General features: G+C 39.3%; 1 protein-coding gene across 1 annotated transcript in view; it reads right to left on the bottom strand.

The window, feature by feature from the left end:
* Pip4p2 (phosphatidylinositol-4,5-bisphosphate 4-phosphatase 2) overlaps positions 1 to 15,302 on the bottom strand; it is a 51,042-nt gene that overhangs the window by 11,353 nt on the left and 24,387 nt on the right. Inside the window, exons 3-5 of the mRNA NM_028264.4 lie at positions 11,409 to 11,515; positions 10,284 to 10,407; positions 1,369 to 1,421 (exon numbers count right to left, since the gene is read on the bottom strand). Of these exons, the coding sequence (NP_082540.1) occupies positions 1,369 to 1,421; positions 10,284 to 10,407; positions 11,409 to 11,515 (284 nt within the window). The remainder of the gene's footprint in view (positions 1 to 1,368; positions 1,422 to 10,283; positions 10,408 to 11,408; positions 11,516 to 15,302) is intronic.

Below are 15,302 nucleotides of genomic sequence, written 5' to 3'. Positions count from 1 at the left end.
TTTCACAAGTTTCAAATATCTCTTCTTTTGAAGTTAAAAATAAATGATAAAGAAAATTATCCCAGAGGTATATTTAGTGGAAATCATTTAGCAGTGATGAATGGAGACATTTCATTATGTAGTTTCGATTTTTCAGACACTTTAATTATTTTCTCTGAGAAACCATTCTTGAAATTTTTTTTTACTGTCAAGGTAGATGAAGCTAATTAGATCATACTAAAGGTCATAAAAAGGTATAAATCTATATTTTCTGTTTTAAGAATTGAATTGTCAAAACATTCCAGTTTAATTGACTTTGCTTATATTATAACTCACACACATAAGTGGATAATCACTTTTAATTAAATTTTCATTATCAAAATAAGTGCTGTGTGGAACGGTTAACAAATCAAACCTAAGAATCCTAAGGTTTAAGAGCCCTTCTTAAAAGGTTGGCTGCCTGGGAACTTGGGCTTTTAAAAAGTTCCCAGGATCCCATATGTAATAAGAATGATTTATTGAGCATAAATTCTCTCCGTGTATAATACGGGTTATCCCAAATATGAACTTTCCTGCTGGATATTTGGAATGTAGGTGTGTGCTTGGCAGAGTTCCCCAGGGCACCAAGTCTCAAGGGAGTGACACACTGCAGATGCAGGAACAATTCTGTCACAGAAGACTCTACCCGGAAAGGCACTCTGAAGCCTTTGCAAGCTTTGTGGCCCATCTGTCTTTTCCCTTTGCTGAGTATATTTAATATTCTTCAGCTAGAACAAATCACATCTGTGAGTATGACTGACCCCTGTGAGTTCTGCTTAGAAAGTCCTTGGTCCTCAGAATCCCCAACACATATTCCATAAAGCATTTTTAATCAGTGTATCTTTTGTGGTTTTCCATGTTCATCTAGTTTTTTATTTTCCCTAGGCAAACCAGAAAGAAACACAGATAAATAGACTGGATAGCTAAATCAGGCAATTACATAAACTTTGTCAGAGTAATAACTCATTAGGAAGAAAGAAAAACTAACCATCAGTTACAGGCTCACAAACAATATAGGTTTTTCTCCTTGATTACAATGCCTTTTATAGATTAATTGCAAAAGATTATAATCTTCGCTAACATTGGAAACCTCTCCAGGTAACTTGACAATTTAATTTTCCTCTCTCAAAAATGGATTTCCCCTTAAAAACAATAACTAAGCCCAATTATTTTCATTTCAACCTGGAATATGTTAGCTTAAAGATGTCTTGGCTTTGTCTTGAGAATAATAAGCAAGCAAGCATTCACTTCATGACGTGCCTTAAACAGCAAATCTACATAAGCAAAACTTCCAAGCTCTTCTGATCGCTCCCAAGTACTTCTCAATGTTATTGCCAGCAGAGAACTTACATTTTTTTGCAGTGTGGGCATTTTGCCAGAGTGTTGAACCTCAGTTCCATCCACTGTAAAATAAATAAGAGAGAAGGATTTGAAAAGAATAACAACTGAAAACCAGCCAATCGGAGACCTGTTTACTTTAGTCTAAAAGCCACCAGGGATCACGACACAGCCATCTATCACCTTCTCGTGGTTCCATAGTTTTTGGGTTTTTTTTTTTTTTTTTTTTTTCCCTCCAACAGTTCTCTCATTCCCTGGAACACATTTGGGATCCCAGCCTGAACCGGTTCCCATGACTCTCACAGGGCTCCGACACCACCCAAATCTGCCTCACAAGGAGAGCAGCATGCACTCTCTCCCCTGAGCTCTTGTACTAAAGTATATCATCTACCTTCAAATTTTATTTTCCTCTAAGCCCCGAGGACCAAGGTGTAAATACTTGAATACTCTGATTTGTAACTGTTTTAAATTTTCTGTTTCACTTGTGTGAGAAGTCACGGCACACATAATAAACGAACCAAATGAGATGCTGACAGAACTAGAACCAGGGAACTGGGTCTTGCTCCCTCATGGCTTATAAAATGTAACCAAAACACACTAATCCTACGGTACAGTTTTCTCACCCATCTACCAGTAAATGCAGTCATAGAATATGTTACCTTTCTCATAGATATTTCATTCAGATACTTAAAATAACATACAGATCTTAGGGTAAAGTCTTTCAAAGAAAGTTCCTGTAAATTTAAGATAAATCTTTACTTCAGGAAAGAAAGTATTTTCAGATGGCTTTCTAGCAGGGTGTGGTTGTCGCTCTGAGTTCCAGTCGATGTAGAATAGACATGGGACCCTGGGGTCACTGTGATACCCCAACAGGCTTTCTAATTTTTCATTTTGCTTTAAATAAGATAATATTATATTACTTTCATAGTTCCACAGGAAGATAAATAGGTCATTAGTTTTGTGTCAAAACAAGTTTCCCATATAAAAGTTAATTTTTGTTAAAGACTCTAGGTGGTCAATTTCTACTTCTGAATTTTCAGTAATTTATACAGAATTTAATGTTTTTCAAGTAACAAGTATCATAGTTTTAACAAAATATCTAATGGATTTTTTTTCATCCTTAGATTTAAGAAATGAGCAAAGAGGTACAGATCTCCTGTGCTCAGTTTCTTCATTTTATAAAAACTTCAGGCAACTCAGCAAACCTTGAAAGGACCTGTCCACTCCTGCTCTGTCACCGCAGGCCACCTAGTCTCAGTGACAAAGGGAACTTCATGTGTGTGGCTCAGCCTTCTCAAAGAGACTGAGAACATCAACCAAACCCACATTGTTTTCAGGTTACAATCAAACTTCCTCTCACTGCTTTCTGTCTGTAATATGCTGGTTCAGTTATTCTCATCTGCAAAGGATTCTTGAATTACTACACCAAAGAGATTTATACAGATTTGCACAGAAACTGGAACGGAGCCCTGAAGTGTTCTTTTCTGTCTTCATAACAAAGTCAGATGAGCTCCTGAATGTGTAATATCATTTGAGATTGTATTTATAAACAGCTCTTCATAAGTGAATTTTGTAATTCAAACAACAATATAGCCCAAAGGAGACAAATTACAAAACCCTTAGGTCAAGGGTAACTCAAAACCCAAGACTCAAGGTTGACACATTGCAGAATGTGAATTTTAGGGGACCAGCCAAAGTGGACTTTCTATCTCAGCATTATTATTTTATAGTGAACATTTTTAGTGCAAGCTAATCTTGGCAAATTCATTGATAACAAACATGAGAACTGATTGTGAAAGAGGTAAATTATATGTTCATCAACCTGACACAAATGGTGGTGGTGTCACCTCCAAGTATAGTCTCTGCAGCAAACTCAAACAGGAAAAGATGTTATGGCTGGGGTTGATTTTGTGGGTATTTATTTAATTGGATGAAAATTTATTTTGCAAAGAATTTGACTTTGTACAATCTCCCTGTCTAAAATGCTATGACTATACTCTTAAAATGATATTGTTCAATCTTGAAATCCTGGCCGAAAAAAAAAAAATCTTTTTTTTTTTTCCTGGCATCTTGGTCATTTCAGGTAGTACCTAGCTAGGGTCTGACACCTGCAGGAAACCCTGAATCCAAAACACAGCATCCCTGTCTCCCTAATGAAGACTCAGCCCTGCTCCGACCTGAGTCCTCCCTGCTCCTAGGTGCTGAAGGGAGCATCTTTTGGATGCCTAGTGGTGTGCGTGTGTGCTGTTCCGTTGTGAGACGCTATGAAGCCGAGTCTGGTGTGCATGCCGAGCCTCCCCAGTCTCATACACACGCTGCCCTGCGGCAGCTTAGCCATCGCTAGCACACATCCGTGAGCTAGAGGATCAGAAGGCAGGTACACTCCTAGGCTCACTTGTCTGCATCACTCCTCATCTCAGCTCATTAGATGCTACTCTTCATTAATTAAACACAGGATGGATGGTAACTAGACCAGGATCAGCAATGCCTTACGCATCCCCATCCATACTCACAGGCACATCCTCAGTCCCTCAAGTTCCATATCACTGAGTTCCCACGACTACATCTTTAGAGAAGCTATAGATTGGCACCTACGCCCATATGGCTGTAGTCTTACTACTGACCCTCATCTCTTTGGCCCTGGTTGGCTTCTTATAGTGCTGACTCAGCTTCTGCCAATGGTGGTTGGGAAAGGGCATGAGGTAGACACTGGCTCCAAGTTTGATATATGTTGTCAGAAGAGGTAGTTATCTATCACAGACACGTCTATGTTACTGTAGGCCTTTCTCCTGACAGAATTGGTAACCCCTTTTGTGAACTGGGTGCTTTCCAGGTAAACTCTGATCTGGAGTGACCTTAGACCTTCCATTCCCTTCCTTTGCCTCTGTCTCTGCCCTGACTCAGTCCTATAGTCTCTATAGAGAGATGTCATCCGTTCTCTTTTGTGCTGTACAGGAGAATCTGTCTCTTTACTAGCATTTCTTCCCATGATTCCGGTGGGGAAGCTGGTGGGGAAGCCGGCCCTTTGTCGTCCCGGCTGCAGGGGCAAGGAGAATGGTAAAAAAAAGGTTATTGCTCTTCATGGCAAATCCAGTTAAACGACCAGGTACTTGTTTTAAAAACAGAAAATCTCACCTCTGTCAAAAAAAAAAAAAAAAAAAAAAAAAAAAGCAACTTCTCTAAAACTAAATTATTCTAGACATTTGGTGGTATCGTATTTATTTCTAACCCATTCTACTAAACAGATAAACTCAAGGGCCCCATGACACATTTCTCAACTAAGAAAGCTCATAAGTAAGACTTTATTGCATAAAATTGGTCACTTAATATCACCCCACTAAAATATATTTTAATGGCTATAACAGACAATGAGAAACACCTGGAAATATGTTTTCATTGAAATTACCATTTCCCTCTGCTATGGCACTTGCTCTGTATTCAGGTGAAGAAAAATCTTCCCTGTTTGACGCTACCAGCTTGGCTCATTTCAGAGAAAAGTTTGAACCATGACAGGATCAACAGCTCACCCGCCTGATCTTTAAGCCACAAAAGAATGACTCAGCACATTTGCTGATGTATGCCTCTGAACCATGAACTGTGACTCAGCACATTTGGTGAATTGTGTCTCTGACCCATTATCTGTGACTCAGCACATTTAGTACGTTGAGTAGTTCTATAAAAGAACACTAGCCTCGGTCAGGATGAATATGCCTATTATCAACATGTGCATACCTGTGCCCAGGAGACTCGGTATTAACCTCTGTTGCATGCTAAGAAATTTCTTTATATTCCTGGTGGACTAGTTGAAGCCTGCGTATTCACTTTATTTCTTCTAGGAAACTGTTTTCTGAACATGACTTTCAAAATAGTCACTGTTATCCGACCACAGGATTCCCTCAAAATAGTTTGGATGAGAAACAATGTTTGGACATGTGGCATAAAAACTCCCTTTCGGATGTTAACAGCGACACACAGGAAAAATACCAAAGTACATACAAAAAAAAAAAAGTCTTATTGTTTCAGCCTGTCACTTCCCAATATATGTAATTATTTGTAGACTAATATTTGATTGTCCCACTAAATAAATAGGACATTAAATATACTTTGCAAACACAACTCTCGTTCTCCTAAACTGTGTGAGTAAGTCCAGGCAGGTCTTGAGACAGCATCAGGTAGTAAACGCTGAACCAACCTAACTTGGGAATTATAAGCCTGACTATTAAAAGATGACAAGTGAAAGAGAAGGATGCTGCTGAGAAGAGCTCACCATCCAGACCTGTAACCCACAAGTTAGCCCTGAGCTCCCAGCCCCGATGGGCTTCTCTCCTTAACCTGAAACCATCAACACCAGTCCCCATCCTTTTAGTACTGACAGTGTTCTCACTACTAAAATAACTTCCCAAAGGTTTTCAAATCATCTTTGCATTCTGTACTTTAAACCAAGTATCTCTTCTGGATAAAGATTTTAAGTTTTTAATTATTGTTACTGTGTGAGTAACATAGGCTAACATGATCATCTGACTCAGTTGCCTGGCCTACATGTTAGTAGAAGATTTGACTATAAACATAAGACTGTGGCTTACATAGAGCAAAATATCTAAGTGAATAAATATTATTTTATTATTTACTTATCTATGTAAGTAAGTAAATATTTTACTTATTTGCATGATACCCATATATCTAAGTGTAAAAACTTCCTTTTTTAATGAGCATTTTTACATTTCTTTTTCTTTTTTATTTTGCGTGTGTGTGTGTGTGTGTGTGTGTGTGTGTGTGTGCACTCACATTGTAGAGGCCAGAGGACAATGTGGGAATCAGTTCTGTCCTTCTATCATGTGGCTTCCTAGGTTTAAACTAGGTTTATCAGGGTTGGCAGCAAGTGCCTTTACCCGTTTAGCCATCTTACTAACCTTACATAAAGCACTTGCACAGTTTTCTACCCAAGGATAATCCCTTGTCTTTTAGGCTAGGTGACTCTCTGTATTAAAACATCTCCCATACTCTTAATACACTTCACAGTGTTCTCATTTATCTTTCCCATCCTACTAGGTTAGAAAACTCTACAAAAATAGAGAATGCTTGCCATGATTTTCGTGAGAATCTGCTCAGAACTTGGTGCACACACTATTTTTTTAATGAATTACATTAGCTCTTTTGTACAGTAGATACAAAGATAAGCTATGGAAAGATTAAAAATATAAAATATAAAGAACACATGATCATCGTAGAAAGCGATCCCTGAGTGAGTTGAGAAGAGGTCTGTTCTGAAGAGTTTTAAATGATATCACATTCAAAAGGCAGTTTCTTCGAGTGAGATGAAAAGCAACAGTCGTGTTTAACATTTATGTAGCCAAGTCAATGTACTTTATGTCTGCTGACATCTATAAAGCATGCTGATCTGTACTAAGTCAATATGAGGTGATTGTAAACAGAAATCTGTGACTTATCCCAAGTATATTTTCCAATTTATGTATGCACTGTTCTAATCAATAAAATATAATGTAAACAAGAGGATTTATTTCTTAGATCCTAAGATCCTAGATCAGAGAAATCTGAGTGATTCTTATGAAATGCACACAATTGAATGAGCGAATAAATATCTATGTCCTTCTTCAACTATAGCTAAAGTGGTAGAAAGTGAATTTAAAGATGAAGGCTGCATCCAGGTAGAGGTGGCCATCCTTACTTTTAATGCCAGCTCTAGGGGGGCAGAGGCAGATGGATCTGAGTTCTAAGCCAGACTTACAGAGAGTGCCCCAAGGCAGCCAAGGCTATACAAAGAAACCCTCTCTCGAAATACAAGGGAAAACAAAAACAAAAACAAACAAACAGCAACAACAAAACCAGAGGACAAATGGCTTCTAAATTGTGTTCAGCAGAAATCAAAATCTTAGCAAGTGATTTCCAGATACTACAACATAACTACTAGCAGAGACTCATGCCAGAGAAAGCAGGCAGGTTCCCACTGAGGAAATTTCTAGCAGGTCAGGTATTTGAACAATTATATACCTTCAAATTGGGTGTTGGAGGCTGTGCTAAAAACAAGGAGCATCAGACTTCCATGCCTACTGAGGCTTGAGTCACAGCAACCAAAATGAAGAAACAACTCATAAATTTGCTGACAGATCAAGACATGGTGGTATGCCCATGAAATGAGATAGTTCAGTCTTTAAATGGAAGGCGATCATACCACTTTATGACAACATAAGTGAACATGGAGGATATCATATTAAAGGAAACAAGTCGGACATGGAAAGATTAACACTGTACGATCAAGGCTATAGACAGAAGTGAAAACAGTGAAACCCATAGAGGCAGAAAGGACAGGATCATCCCAGTGGCTCAAGAAGGGCAAAGAAGAACTAGGATCGGTCTACTACGCAACTACAGCTAATGACGTTGTCTCATCTTCTGAAATGATGAAGAAAGCAGATAGTGAATGTCGTCTAACTGTTGTTTTCATGACACACTAAAAACTATCTAAATGTTAGCTTGTTTGATTGTGATGATTTTAATGTACACATGTATATAAATGTAAGTTGCGCTTCCTAAATATATGTATGATTTCTGGTTGTCAGCTACATCACAAGGCTGACAACCAAATACCATGGTGTTCCTTGCAAACTCTCTCCAGACTACACAGCCAGAAGCATGCCTCGTGCAACATATACAAGAGAAGAGTGATTTACTCTGAAGGAGAACTAAGCTGACAAGCCTGTGACTTACAATTTCCTGTGACCTTAGGAAAGTGGAGGGACTATTCTAAAAGCAACAGAGTTAAAAGTCTGCGGCCTATGCAGGGGTAAGGACGTCACTCCATCATTGCCTAGAATGCTGTATCCCAGTTCCCACTTTCCCAGGAGATCAGAGAAGCTTTCCCCAGAGAAACTGATGCCTCAGCAGATTTGCAGGTATTTAAGAATGACAATTTTTTCAAAGAAAAGGAGAAAATGAAAAAGAAATCATCTAGCCTCTGTCTACATGTAGAGTCCAGTAAGGGAGCTTAAATAAACATTTGAGTCAAATTTCTACTATGAACGAAACACATATAAAAAAAAATGAGGACAAAACAGAGAAAAGCATTGAGAAAAATATCACCTCCTAAAAAGTATTTCTGAACGATGCCATGAGGAAGAGATTATAATGAAAAGGAAACAGAATTTGAAAGGCTTTTGGGTATTGAATCTTAGTTATATCACCTTAAATAATCCCAGAAGCCCACAAAATACTCTCCCTGGAACATGTCCTCATGAAATTTCAAATCAATGAGGAAAATGAAAGAGAAAGAAAGACAAGGAGAAATACAGAGGAATAGGTCGAAAAGGAAGGTCCTGAAACTAGAACTCTCAAGTCTCTTTATCGCTGCAAAAAGTCTGCAACTTTCCAAAAGGAACAACTGAAAACCTCGAGTTCAATAGCTCAGTTCTCATGCAACTTGATATAAGATTAAAAACTACCTAGAGAATAGAGTTTACTTCCTGTCCCTTCACAGAAGGACAAAGTCAGCAACTGCCAAGGTAACACGTGATGCAAATCTGGAGCCTGAAACAGACCTTTCAGGAGGGTCCAGGGTGACAGGTACGGAGCAGAGAGCTAAAATAAAAGATGACACACATCTGACTAGATATATCTATACATCTAAAACATGATGTAAAGAACTAATAGCCTGCACACAGAAAACAGCAGGCACATATTTACAGTTCCAACAAAACACTGACGTCCATGTGATAAAATTGGGCTATGTCACATGTTTCAGCTGTGAACAAGATTGCTTGGGGGGGAAGGAGGGGCACCAAGATTGCTCTAATCAGATATAGCATGAGGAATACTAAGGAACACGGTAAGTCCACTGGGAATAAGGAGAGGAAACGAGGGTGAGGACAGGAGGAAGAGGGTATGAGTGTAAATGTTCACCTCCAATCTGACAAAGTTATGACCAATAGGAAAAAAGGAACAGCTGGAACACAGAAAACTGCTGTCAGTCAAGCAGCTGGAAGAGCTGAAGGCATCTGAGGGACAGGAGCTGGTAAACAGGTAGACGAGGAGGTCCCAAGCCCAATTAGATATTTAGAATATGTGCATACAAACTGCTTTAATACAATAAACACTTCATCGGAAAAAGCCATCACATTTGTTAAGCTCGTTCATCCCATGGTGGCACTCATGGGCTTCCTTGCCAAGACTCTAACACTAAGGACCTAAAGTTAACTCTTTTCTCTTATATCTTGAATAGGAAAAAGAAAAAAATTTCACCCTCCCTGTCCTGGCACTCACTCTGTAGACCAGGCTGGCCTCAAACTCAAAGATCAGCCTGCCCATCATCCCTGCCCACAGTTCTGGGATTAAAGGCGTGCATCACCATGCCCAGCTGACGAAATCCTCTCTTATCCTTCCTGATGGGGGGAGTCATTATGAAATTAATTCTTTAAAAGTCTACTGTGAGTTGAAGTTAGCAGTACTAAAACAACTCCTCTAGAATTGCTCACATCAAAATACTTGTATTTTAGATTTTGTCCGATGTCTTCTCTAATCACAGGTATCAGAATTAATTTCCTTTACTCCAAGTAAAAATTTTAAAGTCAGAGCATTTTTCATAAACTGTGTAAGAATTTTTCTTGAATTCTTATTTTTCTAGAAGCTGTAAAGCCGGGTTAAACACGTGCACTTTTCCACTAAGTACAGAGAGAGGCATGGTAAGGCTTATTTACTTAAACCACCCACAGAACTAAAGCTGGATGCATCTTTGTCTAATTCACAAAGGATATTCTATACCCTGCCAAACTCTGGACTCAGCAGCTACATAAATAAGATTCTATTGTAATTTTGTGATCAATGTACACTTGGATAAAACTACACAACTATAAACAGTCCTCATGATGACCTAGATGTACAGATTAGCGTCCTATGACCAACATACAGCTACTTACCAGGAATGTGTTCCCGCAGTGCCCGCACACTACCCTTGTGCCTTCTGGCTGGATCGGCAATGCAGGTTGGGCTGGTTGCTCTTCAGAAATGAGCATTACGGGGCCAAGGTTAATTATGCGTCGACTGAGGAAAGAAAAAGCAAACAAATTCCTTAACCCAACAAGTAGACCGAAGGCAAACCCAGAACACTCAGCCAGAAACAGTCTACAGGAAAGTAAACTAACTAAATCAAGTATCAAAGCCTGGACCCCCAAATCACAGAAAGTACTAATCATCTTTCAAAAGCAAAGCAAATATATTATACAATTTCAAAGACAAGCTATATTATGACATGAGTTCCAGTCAATGTCCTCGGGAATCACTTAACTGCCATTTCGAAATTTTTGTAACTTCAAACCAGAGAAGAGTTGGGTTTTTTTTTTTTTTTCTTAGTCTATACAGACAACTTGAATTTGGTAAAAGATGAATGTACAAAGTGTTTTTTCCACATTAATAAATGTGTCTGTCATGAAAGTACCAAGGGCTGAGCTGAAACCAAATCTCTCCGAAAAGAGAGATCTGGCATTGCTTGATACCTAGTCACTCAGAGAAGACAGGTAAGGAACGTGGGGTCCATGCTTCCTTTTAATTCTCCAGTCAGATGATGCATTTGATGGCCAAAAGACCAGAGAGGTTTCAGGAACAAGAAAACAGTGAAGGTGTTTATAGACTTGCATGTGAGAACATGCATAATCGCATGTGGCATAGGCAATCAATCCCGGGCATTATTACATATATTATACAGTCACTCGTGTAGCATACAAGGAGACACATGATAAAAATTGTCGCCTGGGTTAAAATTAATTACCTTATTTTTAGTAAGTCCAATGAGTCACTGATTTATTACAGCCCATTAAAAAGAAAATATCCACTGTCCATTCAAAAAAATATTATATCCTACAAATAGTTCTGACTGACAAGTCCTAAGTCTATCATCCCTTTAACAACTATAACAAGAAAAATCTATGCTTTGTAATAACTGAGGACAAAGACTGTCTAGGACAAAGCCTAAAACTAAAGAGCTTTAATAAATACTTGTTGAATGCACAAATGAATGAAGGAATGAATGAATCTTTGTCTCTTACCAGTTGGGTCTCGGACATCCTATTCGCCGAGATGTATCCTTACAAATGAGTAGACAATTACAAGGGCATCTAACATATTTCTTCCCTGTTGGGGGGGTTTTGATTGGCTAGATAATGGAAGAAAATGCAAACACAGAAAAATCAACCAATATACAAGTCACAAATCATTTGTATTTAAGGGGGAAAGGATTACTTGAAATTGGAAGGCCCAACACTGCTACCAAAGTAGACTCTAAGAAAGGGTCCACTGCACATGGCTTCCCATGGCAAAGATGTTGGTTGCTGAGCACTTGAAGTTTAAGGACTGTGAGGATTTGCAGTAAAGAACACATTTCAAAGTAAGTTTACATGGGTCTTTTCAGAGTGTAGAGCAGGCAGCTCAGCTGGTTGTTTTCTCCTTAGAGTTCCGAAGATACACTCATATAGCTGTCCACTTAGATAGAAACAGAAATCGGACCCACGCTCAACAAAAGCAATGGCAGAGCAAAGAGGGCTCATTCGTTTGCTTAAACTACTCAATAGAAGTGATTAGCTAATTTTATGGAAACATCAAACTTCAAAACTTGCAGTTGCTCCAAACACTAGTATTTTTTATTATTATTTAAACTGAGACTGACTAGCCTAGAAGAAAACACTTCTTGCCATACTAGAACTTAAGCTTGCTAAACTGAATAGCCACACTGAGAAGAACAGATGTTTTCTGTGGTGTTCCTATCAAAGGCCATGGCCTAAAGCCAAGCATGAGAAAGGAGGAGACACCTCAGCCTGAGAGACAGTCTACAACGTACCTTGCCTGTTCTGATCAAAACACAAAAGCAATAGAAAGACAAAAGGAGACAAAAGTTTCAGATAAAAGAGTGTTGACAGTATAATCTAGTGTCTTAATGCAATCTATGATTCTGGTGTAAGTGCTGAAGTAGAAGTGACAGTTTGGGAAATGTGAACTAGGTCGTAAGATAAGAATGCAGGGGCTGGGGAGATGGTGCAGTGGTTAAGAACACTAGCTACTCTGCTAGTGGAGTGGGGATGGGGGGTTAATTTCCAGGCTCAAAACCATCTGCAATCTCTGGATGACCTTTCCTTCAGTCTCTGCTCCACACTTTTGCTCCATATTTCCTCCCTTGAGTATTTTGTTCCCCCTTCTTAGAAGGACCAAAGCACCTACACTTTGGTCTTCCTTCCTTCATGTGGTCTATATCTTGGGTATTCCAAGCTTTTGGGCTAATATCCAACTTCTCAGCGAATACATACCATGTGTGATCTTTTGTGACTGGGCTACCTCATTCAGGTTGATATTTTCTAGTTCCATACATTTACCTAAGTATTTCATGAAGTCATTGTTTTTAATAGCTGGGTGGGTGTGTGGGAGAACCCCCTCATAGAAGCAGGGGAAGGGCGGGATAAAATAGGGAGTTTATAGGAGGTAAACCGGGAAAGGGGATAACATTTGAAATGTAAATAAAGAAAATACCCAATAAAAAAATTCAAAAAAAAAAAAGTCTGCACGTTCAGTTCTACAGGATCTGCCTCCCTCCCTCTTCTGGTCTCCATGGACACTGCACACACATGGTTCACAGACATCCATGCAAGCAAAACTCTCATACACTTAAAAAGGGGAAGATAGAAACATACAAAAGAAAGAGAGGGGAGAAAAAAGGAAGGTAAATAAAACTGCAAAAAAGAGTGCGTGGTAGTATGATTCAATCATAATTTTCTGCATTTGATGAATTTATCCTAGTAAAATGTATTTAGGAAGAAACTTTTCTATGGCATAAATGCTAACATTTGTGCAGTGAGGATGCTGGGCACTTGGGAAAGATTCCTGTTTATCATTACATCTTGGCGATGTAAAGAAAGAAGTTTGTGTTTGGTAGAAAACAGACATAGCGTGTTCAATTCTTTCGGGGCTAGCAAAGCACTATGCACTATGAGATTCTCTGAAGAAGCCGGGCATCAACTGCAAGTTATAGTTTTCAGCCACGAGGTCTGCAGGGGAGGTGACCCACACTATATACACTACACAGTGACTCCTGGTACCCTGGAACGCTCAGTAGGCTAAATGTATGATATGCTTAGCATATCAAATGCATTCCCCGTTATGATGAGTATATTGTTACATAAGACTACAGAAATCAAAAAGTGCCCAAACATTTTATTATTTTTGTAATCCTTATCTTTTAAAAAAATCCAAATATTTTAAGTAATTAAGTGCCATAAAGATTAGCAAAAACAATCTATAATGTATTAAATATATTGCAGGTTACTAAACCTGAATGCTTAAAATTCACAAACATCAAGAATATACATACAGCTATAAAATATAAAACACCAAGAAAAATAGAATTTGGTCTTATACATATTTGCTATTTATCTATGTTATTCAAAATTTGCCATGAAACAAATGTGTGCTTGACAATGGAAAAGATTCTCACGCATTTTTTTTTAATTTTCTCACTTCTAGACATCAATTTTTTCACTTATAACACAAAGCAACTAAGTTAGATTTTGAGACTAGTTCTCAGTGCCGCCTTGTGTCATGCCCTTGAGCGTGTTGTTTGTTTGGTTTGTTCTCAGATTTATTTAATTTTCTTTTATGTGTATGGCTCTTTTGCCTAAAGGGATGTCTGTGCACCACATGCGTGCAGCACCACTGGCTCTGGCCCTCTTCTGAGAGGGTAGACTCCACTGGAACTGGAGTTACAACCGTGTTGTTAGCTGCCAAAGGGGTGCTAGAAACTGAACCCAGGTCCTCTGCAAGAGCAACACATGCTCTTCACCTTTGAGCCATTTCTTCAACCCAAGCACACGTTCTAAAATTATCATTTGGCAAAAGTAAGTGTGGTGGAGCATGCCTTTATCCCAGCACTCAGAAAGAAGAGGCAGGTGGATCTCTATGAGCCCTGGGCCAGCCTGGTCTACAGAGTGAGCTCCAGGCCAACCAGAACTACACAGTGAGATCCTGTCTCAAATAACAACAATGAAAGTTGCTTTGCCAATAACTCTCCTAGGTGCTTTATTCCTGTTTCCACAGCAATCCTGTGAAATTGGTATCACTTTCATCTAACAAAGTCACAGTTTAAGACATGACGCCTCGGCGATACAGCCACTGCGCAGAGACTGGCACTCACTCTCCCGTCTGTCAGCCTCTGAATCTCAGGCTGACAAGAAGCTCCGGGCCATTTAACCTGACAGACAGAGCAGCTTCCTGTCAGAGAACCGAGACTCAGGCCAGATTTCAGAAAGGATCACGGTAGTAGCCTGAGACAGTGGGTGGAGGGAATCTCAGTGCTGGGCCTGAACCTAGTTCACTCTTTAGCTCTGACATTTTCAACCTAGGATTCTCCGAAGCCATTCCTGGTGCCTCACAGCTCTTCACTTGAAAGCATAAATCACATCACATGTGAGACATTATCCAGTCACATGGCTCGGCTCCTCAGAGCTTTCTGTTCACCTTTCCCCCTCTGTAAGGTTAGAGCTAAGAAACAAGGCAATCTGACTGCACGATGCCATCTTCACAATTGTTTATATTTCTTTACTTGGTCAGAGGTGATAATCATGAAAAGAAAGACATAGTTTCCTTTAGGCACCAAAGCAGCAAACTGCCCTGGTCAAATCACTAACTGACTGAGCCAAATCTTCAGAAACTTAAGGTTTTATTGTGAATGACCGACTCTATCCTGTTTTAAAAAAAAAAAAAAGGCAAAGCTTTAATACTTTTGCTTGTCTGCTTGTTCTTATTCATTAACAAATGCCAGGCACAGTGACACACTCTTGTAACCCCAGTGCCCCTAGGGACTGAGGCAGGAGGATCATGAGCATGAGGCTAACCTGGGCTATGTAAGAAGATGAGGAGCCTGCAGGGACTGGGGAGACAGCTCCATGGATAAAACTGCT

This window comes from Mus musculus, chromosome 4 (assembly GCF_000001635.26).
Source record: "Mus musculus strain C57BL/6J chromosome 4, GRCm38.p6 C57BL/6J".
NCBI lineage: Eukaryota > Metazoa > Chordata > Mammalia > Rodentia > Muridae > Mus > Mus musculus.
Note: the sequence above shows the minus strand (reverse complement) of the source record. Positions and strands in the feature narration are given on the sequence as shown.